This window comes from Gracilinanus agilis, chromosome 2 (genome assembly GCF_016433145.1).
Source record: "Gracilinanus agilis isolate LMUSP501 chromosome 2, AgileGrace, whole genome shotgun sequence".
In the NCBI taxonomy this organism is placed as follows: Eukaryota; Metazoa; Chordata; class Mammalia; order Didelphimorphia; family Didelphidae; genus Gracilinanus; species Gracilinanus agilis.
The window spans coordinates 642,688,262-642,705,745 of record NC_058131.1 but is presented as its reverse complement, the minus strand read 5'-3'; the positions used below and the strand labels follow the sequence as shown (position 1 = coordinate 642,705,745).

Here is a 17,484-nt window from a genome sequence, read left to right as displayed (position 1 = left end):
CTGAGCTACCCAGCTGCGGGGGGGTGGGGGGGGGCGGGGGGGGGCCTCCCCCCTTCTGTCTTAAAACCAATACTAAGTATCAGTACCAAGGCGGAAGAGCTGTAAGGGATATACTGCTGGGATTAAGTGACTTGCCTAGGACCACACACTCTTTCTTCACTGAGCCATCTAGTTGCTACCTGGTAATTTCTTTTGAGGAATATTATAAGGAAGGTCTTCAATGCCATCTTTGCTCTTTCCTTTGTGCTAATTTAATTCTCTTGTGTTTTTAAGTCTTCTGAGATCTCCAAACTTCGCTACACAATAACTATAACTATTCATCCATTATAGAAATGTTTCTCCATATAAATAACATTTATATATTAGCCCTAGAACTCAGATTGTACTCCAGGTGATTTTTAAAGACTTTATGCAAGCCTTTAGGCAATGGGAAGCCAGAAATGCCTGTTTTCTTTTAGGTAGGTTTTAGGCAAAATATTGTATAGTCAGCTTTCTGTGTCCTTTTTTTTCAAAGGAGACATTTAAACTTTTTATCGTTTTAGCTTTCAGAGAGGGACTTACGGCAAAATGGATAACCCAGCTGTTAAGAGAATAGTAAATCACATTATCAAATCTCCTGAGGATAAACGAGAATACCGTGGATTAGAATTGGTAAATGGCATCAAGGCACTCCTCATCAGTGATCCTACCACAGATAAGTCATCTGCAGCCCTTGATGTGCACATAGGTATTTTTATGTTTCTATTTCTTTAAGTTTGTCCTGGAATTTATTAGGACTTTCCATTTCTATTGAGATAATAAATTTAAAAAGACTCAGAATTTTAATGCATACTGATGTGTCTGCATAAACTAAAGTTGTAGCATGCAAAAGGCATGTTTTTATAAATCAGATAATTAAAAGTATAAGGGGATCCTATAATTAATACTTTGTTTTCATAGAATGTATTGAATATACTATAACAAAGTACTGAATTTGAAATCAAGAGAATTAAGTTCGAATCTCAGATCTGTTACTACTCAGGAGTTTTGAGCAAGTGCTCCACATTTAAGCATTGTATAATTATAATTGACTTAGAAATCTTATTAGTGAGCTTAACTCTTTTAATAGTTTTGAGTATTTGGTTTGCAGATTTTAGTGAATTATGAAATTAAGGTGAGTCATGATTTGATATGATAGGATGACTTGATAGACAAAAAAAGTTAACAGGATAGAAGGAAACACACATTTTAAAGTATTTACTATGTACCAGTCATTGTGCTAAGTGCTTTACAAATGTTTATCTTATTTGATCCTCACAACAACCTTGGGAGTGAGGTGTGCTATAATTATACCCATTTTACACTAGAGGAAACTAAGGTAAATAAAAGTTGCCAATGACTTTTGCCTAGGGTCACATAATGAATATAAATATCTGAATCTGGGTTTAAACTCAGGTCTTCCTGACTCTAGGCCCAGCACTCTATCCACCACGCTACCTAACTTCCTCAAATACCATCCTAGGTGCACTGAGAAAGGCAATGTGCCCACAACATAGATGATACGTTTTACTCTTTTCTTAGATCACATCTAAAGCACTGTGTTCAGTTCAGAGCTCCTCATTAGCCAGTACAGTACCAAACACATAGTAGTCACCTCCTGATTGTTGATTGATTTAGGAAAGACTTAGACAAAATTGAATATATTCAGGACAGTCAGAATGGTGAGAAATCTGATGAAGATTATGCCAAGTGTAAGGATTATTTGAAAGATTTGAAGAGAGAAGACTTGGGGTGGGGGTGAAAAAGATGACTTCGTGTATTTTTGACAGCTTATCATGGGGAAGAGGGATTTAGGCTTATTCTTTTTTACTTCAGAGGGCAGAAATATAAATGATAGGAAGATATAGAGAAAGTCAGATTTGAGTTTGATAAAAGGGAACACTTCTTGATAATAAGGGCTACCCCAGAATGGAATGGACTATATAAGGAAGTTGTAGGTTTTTTTCTCATGGCTGTATGAGACGGGGTCTGAGATAATTTTCAAATCTATGATTCAACAATTTTCATTACATTTATAATGTGTTTAGTTTTGTAAGTATGTTTATATTTCAATACTTATTAACTTTATATGATTTCTTCTCTAGGATCATTATCAGATCCCCCAAATATTGCAGGCTTGAGCCATTTTTGTGAACATATGCTCTTCTTGGGAACGAAGAAATATCCAAAAGAAAACGAGTACAGCCAATTCCTCAGTGAGCATGCAGGAAGTTCAAATGCTTTCACAAGTGGAGAGCACACCAACTACTACTTTGATGTATCACATAAACACCTGGAAGGTGCCCTGGACAGGTAAACATGAATTTGTTATGCCCTGATCTTCTTTGTATTTCTGTTAACATTAGCAATGGCTAATACTGTTACTTGATCTTCATTTTTATATGTTTTGGCTCAAGATACTAAGCAGTACTACTTTATGTTCTCCTTTTAATGTTTGTTCAGTTTTAAGCTAACAATAACATTTATCTTGTGGTAGAAGAAGAGTAATGGTGCAACTATCGATAAAGCCTTCAGACCTGCAAAATATTTCAATGGCTTATAAAATTTTCATCACAATCAGATCATTATTTAAACATCAGTAGTCTAAAGAAATATAATAATGCTGCTATATAATCTCTGCTCACATGTAATCTTATTTATTTATGTTTAGCTGTGGTTTTTTTCCTTTTGAATTGGAGAATTTAATTAATTAAGAATATTTTCCCATGGTTATATGATTCATGTTCTCCTCTCCCCCTCCCCCTAGCCAACGAGTAATTCCACTGGGTTTACATATGTCATTGATCAAGATCTATTTCCATATTATTAATCTTTGCATTAAGCAGTGATGAGCAAACTATTCCCCGCAGGCCAGATCCAGGCTGTAGTTTGCCCATCACTGCCTTAAGCAATTCCCTAATCACTATACCCCCACATCCAGATGTAGTTGCTTTAATCTTATTTTAAAGGAGATACATTTTAAACTGCCAAAACACAAATCTACCATTCTCTTATTTTCCTACCTCAAGTGTGCAGCATTAGTTGTTCATATCTTTGGAAAGGAAACATTAACTATTTTTCCCAACTGATTTTAATATTGAGAGTTTATTGGATGATACATTTAATTATTTGTCTCTCTTTTCCTTTTTTTTTTTTTTAAACCCTTACATTCCGCTTTAGAATCAATACTATGTATTGGTTCCAAGGCAGAAGAGTGGTAAGGGCTAGGCAATGGGGGTTAAGTGACTTGCCCAGGGTCACACAGCTAGGCAGTGTCTGAGGCTAGATTTGAACCTAGGACTTCCCATCTTTAGGCCTGGCTCTCAATCCACTGAGCTACCCAGCTGCCCCCTATTTTTTTTTCTAAAAGAATATTCTGAATTTCCCTGAAATATAAGGTATCATAAAATGGATATAACTCTCCTTTTTCTCAAAGTAAGTGGAAATATATTTGCTTAAGGAAGTCATACTTTAAAAGGAAAGTTTACAGTGTGAACATATGTGTACATTTGAATACCCAGGTGCATGGGTCCACATGATCATACACACTCAGAGTAGGGTAGGTAATCAAGGAGAGAGAGGCATGATTGCCTCTCAGGCCAGATTTTGAACCACTTTTTCCTGAATCCAAGCTCAGCATGGTTTGAAATCCAAATATACATGCTTAAACCAAACTAGATGAGGATCTCCAGTGTATTGCATGTGTATTCCTGTGCCCAAGTGCATTTCACAACTGGTGTGTTTTTTTTTGTTTTTTTTTTTAATCTTTACCTTCCACCTTAGAATCAATACTGTGTACTAGTTCCAAGGCAAAAGAGAGGTAAGGGCTAAGCAATAGTGGTTAAGTGACTTGCCCAGAGTCACACAGCTAGGAAGCATCTGAGGTAAGATTTGAACTCAGGACCTCCCGTCTCTAAGCCTGACTCTCAATCCACTGAGCTACCCAGCTGCCCCCTAGATTGTCTTTATAGGTTCTTTAACTGACAGATATATAGGTGTTTTTTGTTTTTTTAAGTAGAAAGAGCATTGTATTAGAATATTTGGGTCTTAATCCTGTCTGTGATATTCATTATATTCCCATTGGGTCAAATGACTAGGCTTTTCTAGTTCTCAGTTTCAGTTTAGCATCTGTAAAATTGAGTTGGATTTAAGTGATCAGTAAGTACCTCCCTTACTCTCTCTAATTGTATAATTGTATGCCGTTTTCTAAAGTATCCAACAGTGCTATGTTTACATAAAATATTTATTGATGTAATTGAGCTTCTTTTTGATATATAGTGAAAGCTGTGCTTGGCCTATTGATAGTTTCAAGAGTTTCATAGCTTCTAGTCTTGGGCCTACCCTTGCTTCAGAGGTAGTTAATTGCTACAGAAAATAGAACTTGAACTTGGCAACAAGAAGATGCGAGTTCAGATCCAAACTCATGCACTTAACAGTTATGTGACCCTGGGCAAATCACCTAACCCACTATGTATCTCAGTTTTACTTAACTGTAAAATAGGAGTAATAATAGCACCTACCTCTAATGGTTGATGTGAAGATCAAATAAGATAATATTTGTAAAGCACCTAGCACAATGCTCAGTAAATAATTGTTCCTTAGAACATGTTAGAATCAGATGTTCTGATTGTTTTTGATTTATTTGAATTTTAATCTTTGTGATAAAATAAGATGAATAACTCAATTACTATGATATAAACAGTTTAAATTGGGAAAGACTTAGGTAAGTATTTACTTAGGCAACTATCTGTGCTTGGTAGCAAATCAGAATGTAATCATGAGAAGAGATATTTTAGGATACCATGTCATTATTGAATCATTTAGTCAATATTTATTTTTGTTTTTTTCTTAAGTACCATAATGATCGCTTGATCAAATTAATTATTTTTTTCCTCTAGATCATTTCTTCCCATATAAATATATATTTTTTAAATTTAAATTTCTGTGGTCTTTTTAAGTAAGTTACTATCTATGGTTCTGGTAGTAAATGCAGTTGACTTTTAGATTCATTTGTCCAGTTATAGTTCCTGACCTTCAGGCTCACATCTAACCAACTCTGTATTGAACAACTTGAATTGGATGCCTTTTAGATCTCTTAAACTCAACATGACTAAAACTGGATTCATAATTTTTCCTCTAAAGCCTTTTTCTTTTATAAACTTAACTATTAAATACCAAGGGTACCATCATCCTCCCAATCACCCAGGCTAGCAATCTAGATGTCATTCTCAGTTTCTCATTCTCTCACCCCATCCCACATTCATATTCAAACAGTTCCCAAGTCTTATCATTTCTAATCTTCTTAACATCTTTCTTATATGCCCTTTCTTTCTTCGGACACTGCCACCACCCTGGTGTAAACTATCAATACTTTGAGCCTGATTTACTGCAATATCCTTTTTCTTTTTTTTTTTTTTAAGTCCCTTTTCCTTCTGTCTTAGAATCAATACACTGTGTATATTGGTTCCAAGGCAGAAGAGTGGTAAGGGCTAGGCAATAGGGGTTAAGTGACTTGCCCAGGGTCATATAGTTAGGAGGTGTCCAAGTCCAGATTTAAACCCAGGACCTCCCTTCTTTAGACCTGACTCTCCATCCTCTGAGCCACCTAGATCCCTCTGCTGTAGCTTTTTGATTAGTCTTCTGCCTCAAGTCTTTCTCAACTCCAGTCCATCTTCCACTCAGCTGTCAGACTGATCTTCCTCAAGCCCAGGTCTGGCCATGTCACTTTCCCGTTTAGTCAACTCCAGTGGCTTCCTGATACCTCTAAGATCAAATATAAAATGATCTGTTTGAGTTTTAAAGCCCTCCATTACCTCTTCCTGTCTTTTCAGACTTCTTATATTTTATTTACCTCCACGTACTATACAGTCAGATGTTACTGGCTTCCTGTTTCTCATATGCTATACTCCCATCTCCAAATTCTGGCTGGGCATTTTCACTGGCTGTCTTGCATACCTAGAACTCTCTTTCTCCTCATCTCTGCCTCCTGGTTTTCCTGGATTCCTTAAGATCTCAGCTAACGTCCTACCTTCTGTTAAGAAGCCTTTCCTGCCCTCCCTTTAATGTTAGAGCCTTCTCTCGGAGGTGATCTTGAGTTTGCCCTATATAAATCTTGTCTGTACATAGCTGTTTGCTTGTTGTCTCCCTTTTAAGACTGAGTTTGAGGACGGGCTGTTTTTTGTTAGTCTTTGTATCCCAGGCACTTTAGCATAGTGCCTGGCACATGGCAGGTGCTCAGTAAATGCTTATTAAGTGATTGACAAAATATGGAGATATTTAACTTGGTGAAATAGAGAGATGTGGACTGAAGGACCACCACCTTCTGGTCATATTTTGTTTTGGTAAGTAGTTCCAAAGAGAATGCATACATATGGGCCTCTTTCACAATCTCATTAAATTATAAGTTCTTATTATCTTAAGCTTATCCTAACATTTTTCCGTAAAGTTTGTTTTTCTAATGAGTAAGCATCTGTGATATGATTGATATGAAGTATATCCAAGATACCATTTTCCCATATTGTAGTACTTTTTTTATCTGCTGTCTCAGTTGTTTTTGTATCCTCTATTCAATAAGACTGTCAAAGATAGATTTGTTTTAAAAGAGCCCTCTTTCAAATAACTTAAATTATGTTACTTTTCATTGTTTTAGATTTGCCCAGTTTTTCTTGTGTCCTTTGTTTGATGAGAGCTGCAAAGAGAGAGAAGTAAATGCAGTTGATTCAGAACATGAGAAGAACGTAATGAATGATGCCTGGAGACTGTTTCAGTTGGAGAAAGCTACTGGAAACCCCAACCATCCCTTTAGTAAATTTGGAACAGGTTTGTCAGCTCTTTGTGTGTCTATATATATGTGTGTGTTTATATATACTTAATTAGATCATCTTGGATCATTACAAAGTAAGGACTTCTTTGTTTTTTAAGTTAAAATAGAAAAGTGTTATGGCAACTCTGAACCCCCAGATCATTTCCTCCTCCTCCTTTTTTTTTTTTTTTTTTAAACCCATACCTTCTGTCTTGGAGCCAATACTCTGTATTGGCTCCAAGGTAGAAAAGTGGTAAGGGCTAGGCAAAATGGGGATCAAGTGACTTGCCCAGGGTCACACAGCTAGGAAGTGGCTGAGGCCAGATTTGAACTTAGGACCTCCTGTCTCTAGGTCTGACTCTCAATCCACTGAGGCACCCATCTGCCCCCTCCCTTTGTTTTGTTTTGTTTTTTTTTTTACATTTTTTTTTTAAAACCCTTGTACTTCGGTGTATTGTCTCATTGGTGGAAGATTGGTAAGGGTCAGCAATGGGGGTCAAGTGACTTGCCCAGGGTCACACAGCTGGGAAGTGGTTGAGGCCGGGTTTGAACCTAGGACCTCCTGTCTCTAGGCCTGACTCTCACTCCACTGAGCTACCCAGCTGCCCCTCCCTTTGTTTTTAACATAGTCTTCACCATATCACACGTGACACTCAATTTGTGGTATATTTTCCTACCTCAGAACTAAGCTTTTGTTCTTCAGAAATTATATATTTAGGTGGGATCATATAGCAATCTACTGTGTTTCAGTAGTTTGATATCTTAACTTTCTTTAATTTGATATAAAGATCTAAGATTGCTAACATTTTCACTGTGCAACAATACTTTTGTAGGGTACTGATCTGGCAATTAAAAAGAATTGCTACCCACTAATATATTAGCACTTTTAAGAAGTTTGAGGTATTTCAACCTTAGTAAATCAGAACACATAGGACCTTTTAGTATATTTTTTCTTTACTTACTGGCATTTTTTTTTATGGGAGGAGGGAATTGTCTTTGTATTGGTAATATCTCTTCTCTCTTTGGGTGTGTGCAGTTGTAGGCAATGAGTCTGGGAAAACTCTGAAGGGTTTCCTGGAGGGAGAAGGGAGAGGGAAGAGGGAAAAACACGGCAGGAGAAGAAATTCTATCCCTTTGTGGTTACCAAAAATATTGTAGGAGTAAAAATGAATGAAATACTCCAGATAATTTTAAATTAAAAGATTTAATAACAAAAATGAGAGGGAGAGGGATTCCTTCAGTTAAGTGAGCAGAGCAAAAAGCCAGAGACCCACACTTGCCACACTTTAACCAAAGCAAAGCTCAAGCTCCCAAAAAAGGGCCCCGAAGCGTGAGTCTCAGCCAAATTTATCTCCCAAGCCCCTGGTCAAACAAGGACGTACTTAAAAAGGATGCTGGGAATTTAGCTCAGGTGTGGCAAATTTTCCACCTGCACAGGTGGGAGGAAGAAGAAGGAAAGGGAATAGGCATATATATAGTATCTACCATGTGCCAGGCATTGTGCTAAGTACTTTGCAAATATTACTTAATTTTTCTTATGGGGCCAAGACTGGTAAAGAGATTCTAGAGGCTAAAAGCAGCATATTTGGGGGGGGGGGGACAAAGGGTGACAAAATGACAAGTTTTGAACGTTTGTCATTTGCTTCAGAATTTATTCCTAGTCCTAGTAATTTTACATTGCATTTTCTGATTTGTCTGCCATGGTAGTTGCAGATATTATTCACAACATGTTTAATAGGCAATAAAAATAGCTAGGTGTCAGTAAACTATATGGTTGATAAAAGGCAAAGAAATGTAGGACATAAAGAATAATTAAGTATGACATATATAATTTTTTTTGTCTTTGTGATGTTTTTCTTTTTTAATTCTTTTTTTTAACCCTTAACTTCTGTGTATTGGCTCGTAGGTGGAAGAGTGGCAAGGGTGGGCAGTGGGGGTCAAGTGACTTGCCCAGGGTCACACAGCTTGAAGTGTCTGAGGCAGGCTTTGAACCTAGGATCTCCTGTCTCTAGGCCTGACTCTCAATCCACTGAGCTACCCAGCTTCCCCCTTTGTGATGTTTTAAACTTGGTTATATGTATAATCTATTGGTGTAACATCAGAAGTGTTCTGACTTGGTTTGATTTCAGGTTTATAGAATCTTCTCAGGCAGAGCAGGAGGCAGGTTTGATTCTGGAGTCAAGAAGACCTGGGTTCCAATTCTACTTTTAATGCTTCCTAGCTATGTGATTCTAGGCAAGTAACTTCACAAGTGTTTGCTTTATCTGTAAAATGAGTTTAATTAGTAAATTAGGGGCTCACCTTAAGCTAAAATCACAGAGATTTGGAAAGTCAGTGCTATATCGTATTTATGGGACCTGATTTCATGTGAAAACTTGGAAACTGTTTAGGGGCCAGTCAGTGGAAGTGTGATATGCTTTGAAAGAGGAACTGTTAATAATATCTATATAATTTTTACCTTGAATTTATCAGAATTTCTAAGAATCAAGAACTTCATAGAAGGTATTTATTATGTAGTCAAGCATTTAACACTTGTTTTGCAGGCAAAGAAAGAAATTTCCCTTTATTTTATAACTTATTAATTCTTCTTAGCTTAAGTCATAAACATTAGACCCAATTATTTCAAATATGATTTTAATAATTCATTGAATTTGGTCAAAATCCATCTAACCATTTAATCTTATGCCCTTTTTATTTTTAATTATGAAGGTTTTTATTTTACTAATTACATGTTACAACAAATTTTCAAAGTTATGTGATCCAAATTATCTCTCTCCCTGTTTTTCCTCCTTCCTGGAGGTGGCAATCAATTTGATCTGGGTTATACCTATGTTATCATACAAAACATATTTCTATATTGTTCATTTTTGTAAGAGAATAATCATATAAAACTAGAATCCCAAGGTAAAATTCCAAATAAACTAAAATAAAAAATCATATGCTTTGATTTTGCATCTCCAACTCCAACAGTTCTTTCTCTGGAGGTGGATAGTATTTTTTGTTTTAAGTCCCTCAGAATTGTTCCCCATCATATTTCTGAGAATAGCTAAGTCTTTTATAGTAGACCATCACACAACATAGCTGTTACTGTGTACAATTTTCTCCTGTTCTGCTTATTTCACTCAGCTTCAGTTCATGTAGGTCTTTCCAGCTCTTTCTGAAATCATCATCATTTCTTAAAATAGAATTTCATCACCATTATATATCTTTCTTTGTTTAGCCATTCCCTAATTGATGGACATCCCTTCAATTTCCAATTCTTTGCCACCACAAAAAGAACTGCTATAAATATTTTAATATAAGTACATGCTGGGGGCATCTGGGTAGCTCAGTGGATTGAGAGTTAGACCTAGAGATGGGAGGTCCTAGGTTCAAATCTGACTTCAGACACTTCCCAACTGTGTGACCCTGGGCAAGTCACTTAACTCCCATTGCCTAGCCCTTACCACTCTTCTGTCTTGGAGTCAATACACAGTATTGACTCCAAGACGGAAGGTAAGGGCTTTTAAAAAAAAACAAACATATATATACATATATATATGCTTTCCCCTTTAAAAAAAATTTCTTTGGCATATAGACCCTAGTAGTGGTATTACTGGATCAAAGGGTATGCATTGTTTTATAGCCCTTTGGGCATAGTTTCAAATTGCTCTCCAGAATGGTTGGAGTTCACAACTCTATCAACAATGTATTAGTGTCCTCATTTTGCCACATCGCCTCCAATATTTATCTCTTTCCTTTACTATCATATTGGTGAATCTGATAGGTGTGAGGTACTGCTTTTATTTACTGAGGGTAATTGTTTTAATGTGCATTTATCTAACAGTGATTTGGAACATTTTTTCATATGATTATTGATAACTTTGATTTCTTCATCTGAAAATTGTTTATTCATATCCTTTGACCATTTGTCAATTGGGGAATAACTTGCATTTTTAGCAATTTGACTTAGTTTTCTATATTTTTGACAAGTGAGACCTTTATCAGAGAAAATTGATAGATAATTTTTTTCCATTTGTTGTTTTCCTTCTAATCTTGGTTGCATTGGTTTTGTTTCTACAAAAACCTTTTAAATTTAATATAACCAAAATTATTCATTTTACATCTTGTCATGTTCTCTCTTGTTTGGTTATAAATTCTTCCCTTCTCCATAGATTTGATAGGACTGTAGTCTCTGTTCCCCTAATTTACTTATATAGTATCACCTTAGGTTTAAATCATACACCCATTTTGACCTTATCTTGGTGTAGGGCATGAAATATTGGGTATATGCCTTTTTTCTGCCATACTGTTTTCCAGTTTTTTGTCATAGAGTGAGTTCTTATCTCAAAAACTGGGATCTTTGGTTTTATCAACCTTTTATCTTTTCCATTGATCCAACATTCTCTTATGACCTTTTTAGAGATCAGTTTTATGTAAAGAAACATAGCTATCATAAAAATAAAGAATATATTAAAAGTATGTGTTTTGGGGGGGAATGTATCTAGGTATAAGAATAGAGAAATAAGAAATAGAGAAATGATTTTATCAGCTTTAATTTACTAAATCACTGAAAGGTATTAGTGACTTCCTAAGGACAACACAGCCAACATGTCAGAGGGAGAACCTGAACCAGGCTCTTTGTTGGCTGCATGACAACCAGCTCTTTTCACTCTGCTACTCTACAAATACATGGAAGGGGCATGGAAATTCCTCCAACTTTCTATAAAATATCTTTCTGAAAAAAAAATGTGAGTAGATACTTTCTGTTATAAGCTTTATTTCTGAGAAGCTTAAGCCACTGTACCAGTAAATGGTGCTTTATGGTCCTTGAAATGGATACATTTCATTTTATCCCTTTAAGGTTTACAAATTACTTTCTACATAACAGTCCTACCAGATGATAATACTGTATTCCTCCCCCCCCCCCCCCAATTTTGTGTGTATGAGTAGACTGGGAGAGATGAAATGGCTTGTTTGTGGTCACATGGTTAGTAGATTAAAAAACTGAGATTCAGACTCTGAACTCCTGACTCAATCTGATGCTCTTTCCACTATTCCATACTGTTTATAAAAGGAAGAAATTGTTGCAGAATATGTTTTTATACTTAAGATTTTATACATCTAAGTATCTGGGATGTTAAAACTTCAAACAAAATAATAAAGTTATTTAAAGATTTGGCTCTCAAAGAGTTAGAAAGTTGTCAAGGGTCTCCCTGTTTAGAAGGACTTGTCAGTGTTTTTGTAGCATCGCTTGACTGACATGCAATGTAAGAACCATTCAGCCTAAACTAAACTGCAGATGTTGTCCACTTCTCTCCCTTTAAAACACACACACACACACACACACACACACACTCGTGTGCTTGTGCATCCTAGTTTAGAATCAGATTTCATTACAACTGGGAGAGACCTTTTGACAGCTAATGAATATTTTGGGTTGAAAAATGTCTAACTAGATTACATACTGAAAAAAATTAAATAGTAAAGTAGATGTTCAGGTATGAGATATGAACATTAAAACAACTATAAGGTTTAATTTTATATCATGAAAGATGACAAAGTTATTGGAGAGCGTTGTTATTGGGGAGATTGTGGGAAAACATGTACAATTATATTTTAAATAGTTCTGTTTAGAACTACTGAAGGAGAGTTATTCAACTCTGCCATTAACCTCAACATTCCCTCATCTCTTGGGTATTGTAATGGGAAAAGGATAGAGGAAGCTCTTTCTCCCCCATACTCTTTTTTTTTTTTTTTTTTTTTTTTTTTAGTATATACTTCAAAAGAAGCTCTAGTACATGCCAGAATATTCATAGCAGCACTTTTTGTCCTAGCAAAAAAAAAAAATGGAAACCAAAGTGGATACCTTTCCATTTGGGAGGAATAGTAAGCTATATAAATGGAATAAGTATTATTATTCAGTCAGAAATGAGGAATATGATGAATTCAGAGAAACATGGACAGATCAGTGTGGACTGCTGAGGCAGAGTGAAACAAACAGGAATTGAAGAATAGTTTATATGGTGACTACTACAATACCAGTGAAAGAAAAGATTATGAGGAAAAAAAATTTGAACTCCGATCATTGAACTTCTGATCAAATAAAAAAATCAGTAGAAGTTCCAGAAAGCAGAGGATGAAACGCCCTCTTCTCTTTTAGCAGAAAATCAGGGGTTTAGTAGTACATAGTGTATACATTGTCAGATAAAGTCACCGTATCAGATATTTTTGCTTAATCTGTGCTACTAGGGAGGAATCATTAAGGAGAATGGATTTGAAGTGACTAATAGATAAAAAAGGCATCATTAAAAATTTCTTCATTAAAAGGAGAGTATAGAAATGCCTCATAGTTGACTTTAAATATTCAAATATTTAAATATTGTCTTACTCAGAATTTAAAAAAGTAGTATGTATAAATTAGGTTGGAAAGTAATTTATTTAGAGAGTTGTCTTTCTCTAGAAGGTCTAGAGAAGTCACATATTTAATTTAAGCTATGTTTGCAGTGATGGAAAACAATTTAATAACTTCAATGGTTTTTGCCTGCTTTCAAACCGCTTTGTTTTTCCACTTCTTCCAGTGTTTACAAACAGTACTTTTACTAGTACTTATACTATATTAGACGGATACTTTTATAGTTTGGCATTTGCCCCCATCATTTTCTCATTTTGTGGATTGTGATTTTGGTTGAAAGTTGCTCTATAGCTGTTTCCTTAGACTCCTTGTATAAAATTAATCTTGGTAAATTGCAACTTCAATTTGATATCACTCTGTCCTGGCATCACAATGAAATTAGTTGGGGATTGGGGTCAGAATAGAAATGGAGTGATTATTTTTTCTCTTGAGTGTCAGAATGCTTATTTTTTCTTGCAAAAAATCATAATCCTATCAGTAAGATGATGTTTGTTTTGCTATTTTGTTTTTCATTTATATTTTTACATAGTTGTATTTTGCCTTTCTGTGTAGCTTGAATAAATGTTAAGTATGTATTTGGATAGTGCTAGATACTGGGAGAAATTTAAGTAAGATACTATTGCTGTTTAATAGAGTTTATCATCTGGTAAGGAAGTAAGAAATAAAAGAGAGCTAATAGAAAAATATTAAGTGCATTGGGTACAAAACAAGATGTTATATGAAGTTTGAGACAGAATGAATGATACACAAGTGAAATAATATTTGGATTAGCCTTTAAAGGATATGTAGAATCTCAGCAGACCAAGAGGGCAAAAATGAAGGGCATTCTAGGCCTTGGAAATATCTTAAACAAAGCTTGAAGGTTTGAGGGCATAGAATAGCATGGTGGAGCTGTTGCCTCTTTTTTCCCTCTTCTGTGAGTCTTTTTGAATTTTTGTTTTTGATTTTAACTAAATTTTTATATATTTTTCAATCCCAGAAAAATCTGCTTTCTCCTCTCTCCTCCCAATTGAGAATGAAAGGAAAAGAAAAGCAAACCCCTGTTACAAAAATGTATAGTTAAGGGGCAGCTGGGTAGCTCAGTGGAGTGAGAGTCAGGCCTAGAGACAGGAGGTCCTAGGTTCAAACCCGGCCTCAGCCACTTCCCAGCTGTGTGACCCTGGGCAAGTCACTTGACCCCCATTGCCCACCCTTACCAATCTTCCACCTATGAGACAATACACCAAAGTACAAGGGTTAAAAAAAAAATGTATAGTTAAGCAAAACAAATTTCTGCACTGGCATCTCCAAAAGAAATTACACATACATACATACATACATACATACATATATATATTATATAGAGACACATATACACAGATGTGAATCTAAATACATATATGCACACATGGGGATACATATTTCATTCTGTACTCTTCTCCTTTCACCTTTCTATCAAGGAGCTGAGTAGCATGTTTCATCATTATTCCTTAGTTGGCCATTATGCTCATCAGAGTTCCTAAAGTGTGTCTTTATAATTCAGTTGTAATTGGATAAGTTGTTTTCCTGGTTCCTTTCTCTTCATTCTGCTTCTGTTATTAATGGCTTCCACTTAATCACTTCTTACAACACCTAGGTGTTTTGTAACATTAAGATGCTGTACTTTCTTTAGTCATTCTTAGTTGATGGACATTTCTCAGATTCCCATTCTAGGCTACCTCAAAAAAAAGGTATATTTTTGTACGTCCTTTGTTTTGCTTAGAAATAATCCATTACTCTCTCAATTTCCCTTCCCTAATTTCCCCTTCTTCCCTTGCCCTCTCCCTGTTGAATGTAATGCATTTCTTGTAGCCAACTTGTATATGTGGGCTTTTTTAGCCATGTTGGATGAGTGAGGTTCAAGTGTCAGCCATTTCCCCTCCCTTTCTTCTTGTTTGTACAGAATTCTCTGCTTACACACCCCAGTTTTGTGAGATAATTGTCCCCAAACTACCTTTCTCTTTTCCCCAGTAATACTCCTCTCTATTCTTTTCATAAGGTCATTAGGATATAATGGAACCAATCTCAGACCACCTCTAATTTCACTTCATCTTTGGACCCTGACAATCATGGAGATTATATGGAATACATGTATCATTTCCCCATATTCAGTTGTAAGCAGCTTATGCTTATTTAGTCCTTTATCATGTTCATTCGTGTTAACACTTGTGATTTAAAATTTCTACATTAGCACAATCTTATCCTCAGGAATGCTTGGAAATCGGCTATTTCATTATCTTTTTTTTTCTTTGTAGGATTATACTCAGTTTCTCTGGTTATATAATTCTTAGTTGTAGGCCAGTAGGCCAATGCCCTTTGCCTTCTGAAATATTGTATTCCAAGCTCTCTACTTCTTAATAATTATGGCTGTGTGATTTGTGTGATTCTGACTTTTTTGGTAATCCTGTGGCTCTTTGGTAATCTTCGATTTTTTCTTTGATTTGGAATTTCTGGATTTTAGATATAACTTAGGATTTTGGGGTATGGGTGTGTGTGTGTGTGTGTGTTTTAAGAAGAGACCTATAGATTCTTTCTATTTTACTTACCTTCTAAGAGGTCTGGACAGTTTTATTTTATTATTTCTTGAAATATGATTTCGTGGCTCTTCCCCCCTCATTCCCCTCATATTGTTCCGTTTTGTTTTTCAGTGGCAGATTTTTATATCTCTTTGCCAATTCCCCTTTCAGTTCTTCTATAACTATGATTTCCGCTTCAGCTTTTTTCTCTTCTCTCGTTTCATTTATAAAAGCATTTTAAAACTCTTTGCTTCATTTATTTTGTTGGAATTCTAGTTGATTTTTGTGGCCAAATTGTGTTTTTCTTTGAGGCTTTTCCTATAGATGCTTTGGAGTCATTCTCTTTTTCTGAGTTTATGTCTTGAGCATCCTTCTTACCATAATAGCTTTTTATGGTGTATTTTTCTTTCTGTGTACCTGTTCTTCCTGGCTACTTCCTGACCTCAGACTTGGTGTTAGAGCCAGGTTCTACACATTTCTGGAGGGAAGATTTGGGCTGGTCCTGTTGCAGTTTTTTTTTTTTGTTTGTTTGTTTGTTTGTTTTGTTTTGTTATTGGCTGTGTTATTCTGGGCTATCAGAAATAGCTCATGCTGGGAGATCAGTAAGCTTTCATTGTTCCCAGAATGGTCTGAGGCCCCTCTGCTCTGAGTTCTATAAGTTCCTGACCCAGATTTGAGTCTGAGCAATAGTAGGCTGCTCTTAGATCCAACCCCTATCAGCCAGCGCTGGAAAGCTCCATTGGGTCAGGGTGACAGAACTTCAGGCTCTTCTTTGGTTGGGTATTTGTGCTCTGGTTATTCCTCTGTAGGTTTCAGATTGAACTAGAAGGTGGTACTTAGACCCTCCCCTGCTCTGCTCCTAGAGGTCTTAGCCATACTTCTGCTTCTTGCTTCTGAATTTGCTCCTTGCTCAATAGGAGGCCCACAACCAGCCCTTACCCTGGCATGCCACTTCTGGGTCCTGGTCCTCTCCTTTTCCTTGGATCTAAAATTTGGAACTGGGTAGTGAGTAATAGAGCTTCCAGCTGGCTCCTCTTTCCATTCCTTGTTTCAGATAATGGTGCCCTGGAATGGAGTCTGGAACCTCTTCTTGCCTTAGTGCATGTTACCATATGCCAACATGGCTGGACAAATGATCCTGTGATTTTTTTTTTCTTGGATTTCCCCATCGCAATTTGATCTGGTATATTTTGTAAATCTGTTTGGAGGAGTTTTCACTTGATTGGTTTGAGTTTTTTTTGGAGGTGCAAAGAACTCAATGTACTATTTCCTGATTCTCCACCATTTTGCCTGTCCTTTCTATAAATCCTCTGAAGAGTAATGCAGATAAGTTTTAAAAGCAGACTTGGAGGCTGGAACAAGTTACACTTGAATGGGTATATTCTTAAATTTCTTTAAGACTAACACCTCTTAGTCTTCCCAAGAGCTTCCTGGTACTATTGAAATTGTGTTCATATCAAATGGAAATAAAAATTTAAAAGCACAGAGATAAAGGTTTGGGTAAAGAAAATGAAGGGAGTAATCTTTGATTTGGATAATATAGAAGAATTAGATGAGCATGGAAATGTAGTGTGGGACACGAAGATATATATGGAATCATTGTTAGTCACGTGTTTCTTTGTTTATCATTTCATCAGGAGGTAGTTGTATGATACATAATATTCATTAATCTTCATTCCTTATTTCTGAATCAGGTGGTTGTCAGATATTTGGATAAGATGTAGGCAATTCTTCAT

The 17,484-nt window shown here is 36.0% G+C and overlaps 1 protein-coding gene across 3 annotated transcripts in view; it reads left to right on the top strand.

Moving 5' to 3' along the window:
- The first annotated feature begins 549 nt into the window (after nt 1-549).
- IDE (insulin degrading enzyme) overlaps nt 550-17,484 on the top strand; it is an 88,762-nt gene continuing 71,827 nt past the window's right edge. For 2 of the 3 annotated variants that reach the window (XM_044665683.1, XM_044665682.1), the window contains exons 1-3: nt 550-727; nt 2,124-2,331; nt 6,668-6,837. In XM_044665683.1, coding sequence (XP_044521618.1) covers nt 568-727; nt 2,124-2,331; nt 6,668-6,837 — 538 coding nt within the window. In that variant the 5' untranslated portion in view covers nt 550-567. Of the gene's footprint in view, nt 728-2,123; nt 2,332-6,667; nt 6,846-17,484 lie in introns of all 3 variants that reach the window. The other variant, XM_044665684.1, reaches the window with a different exon arrangement.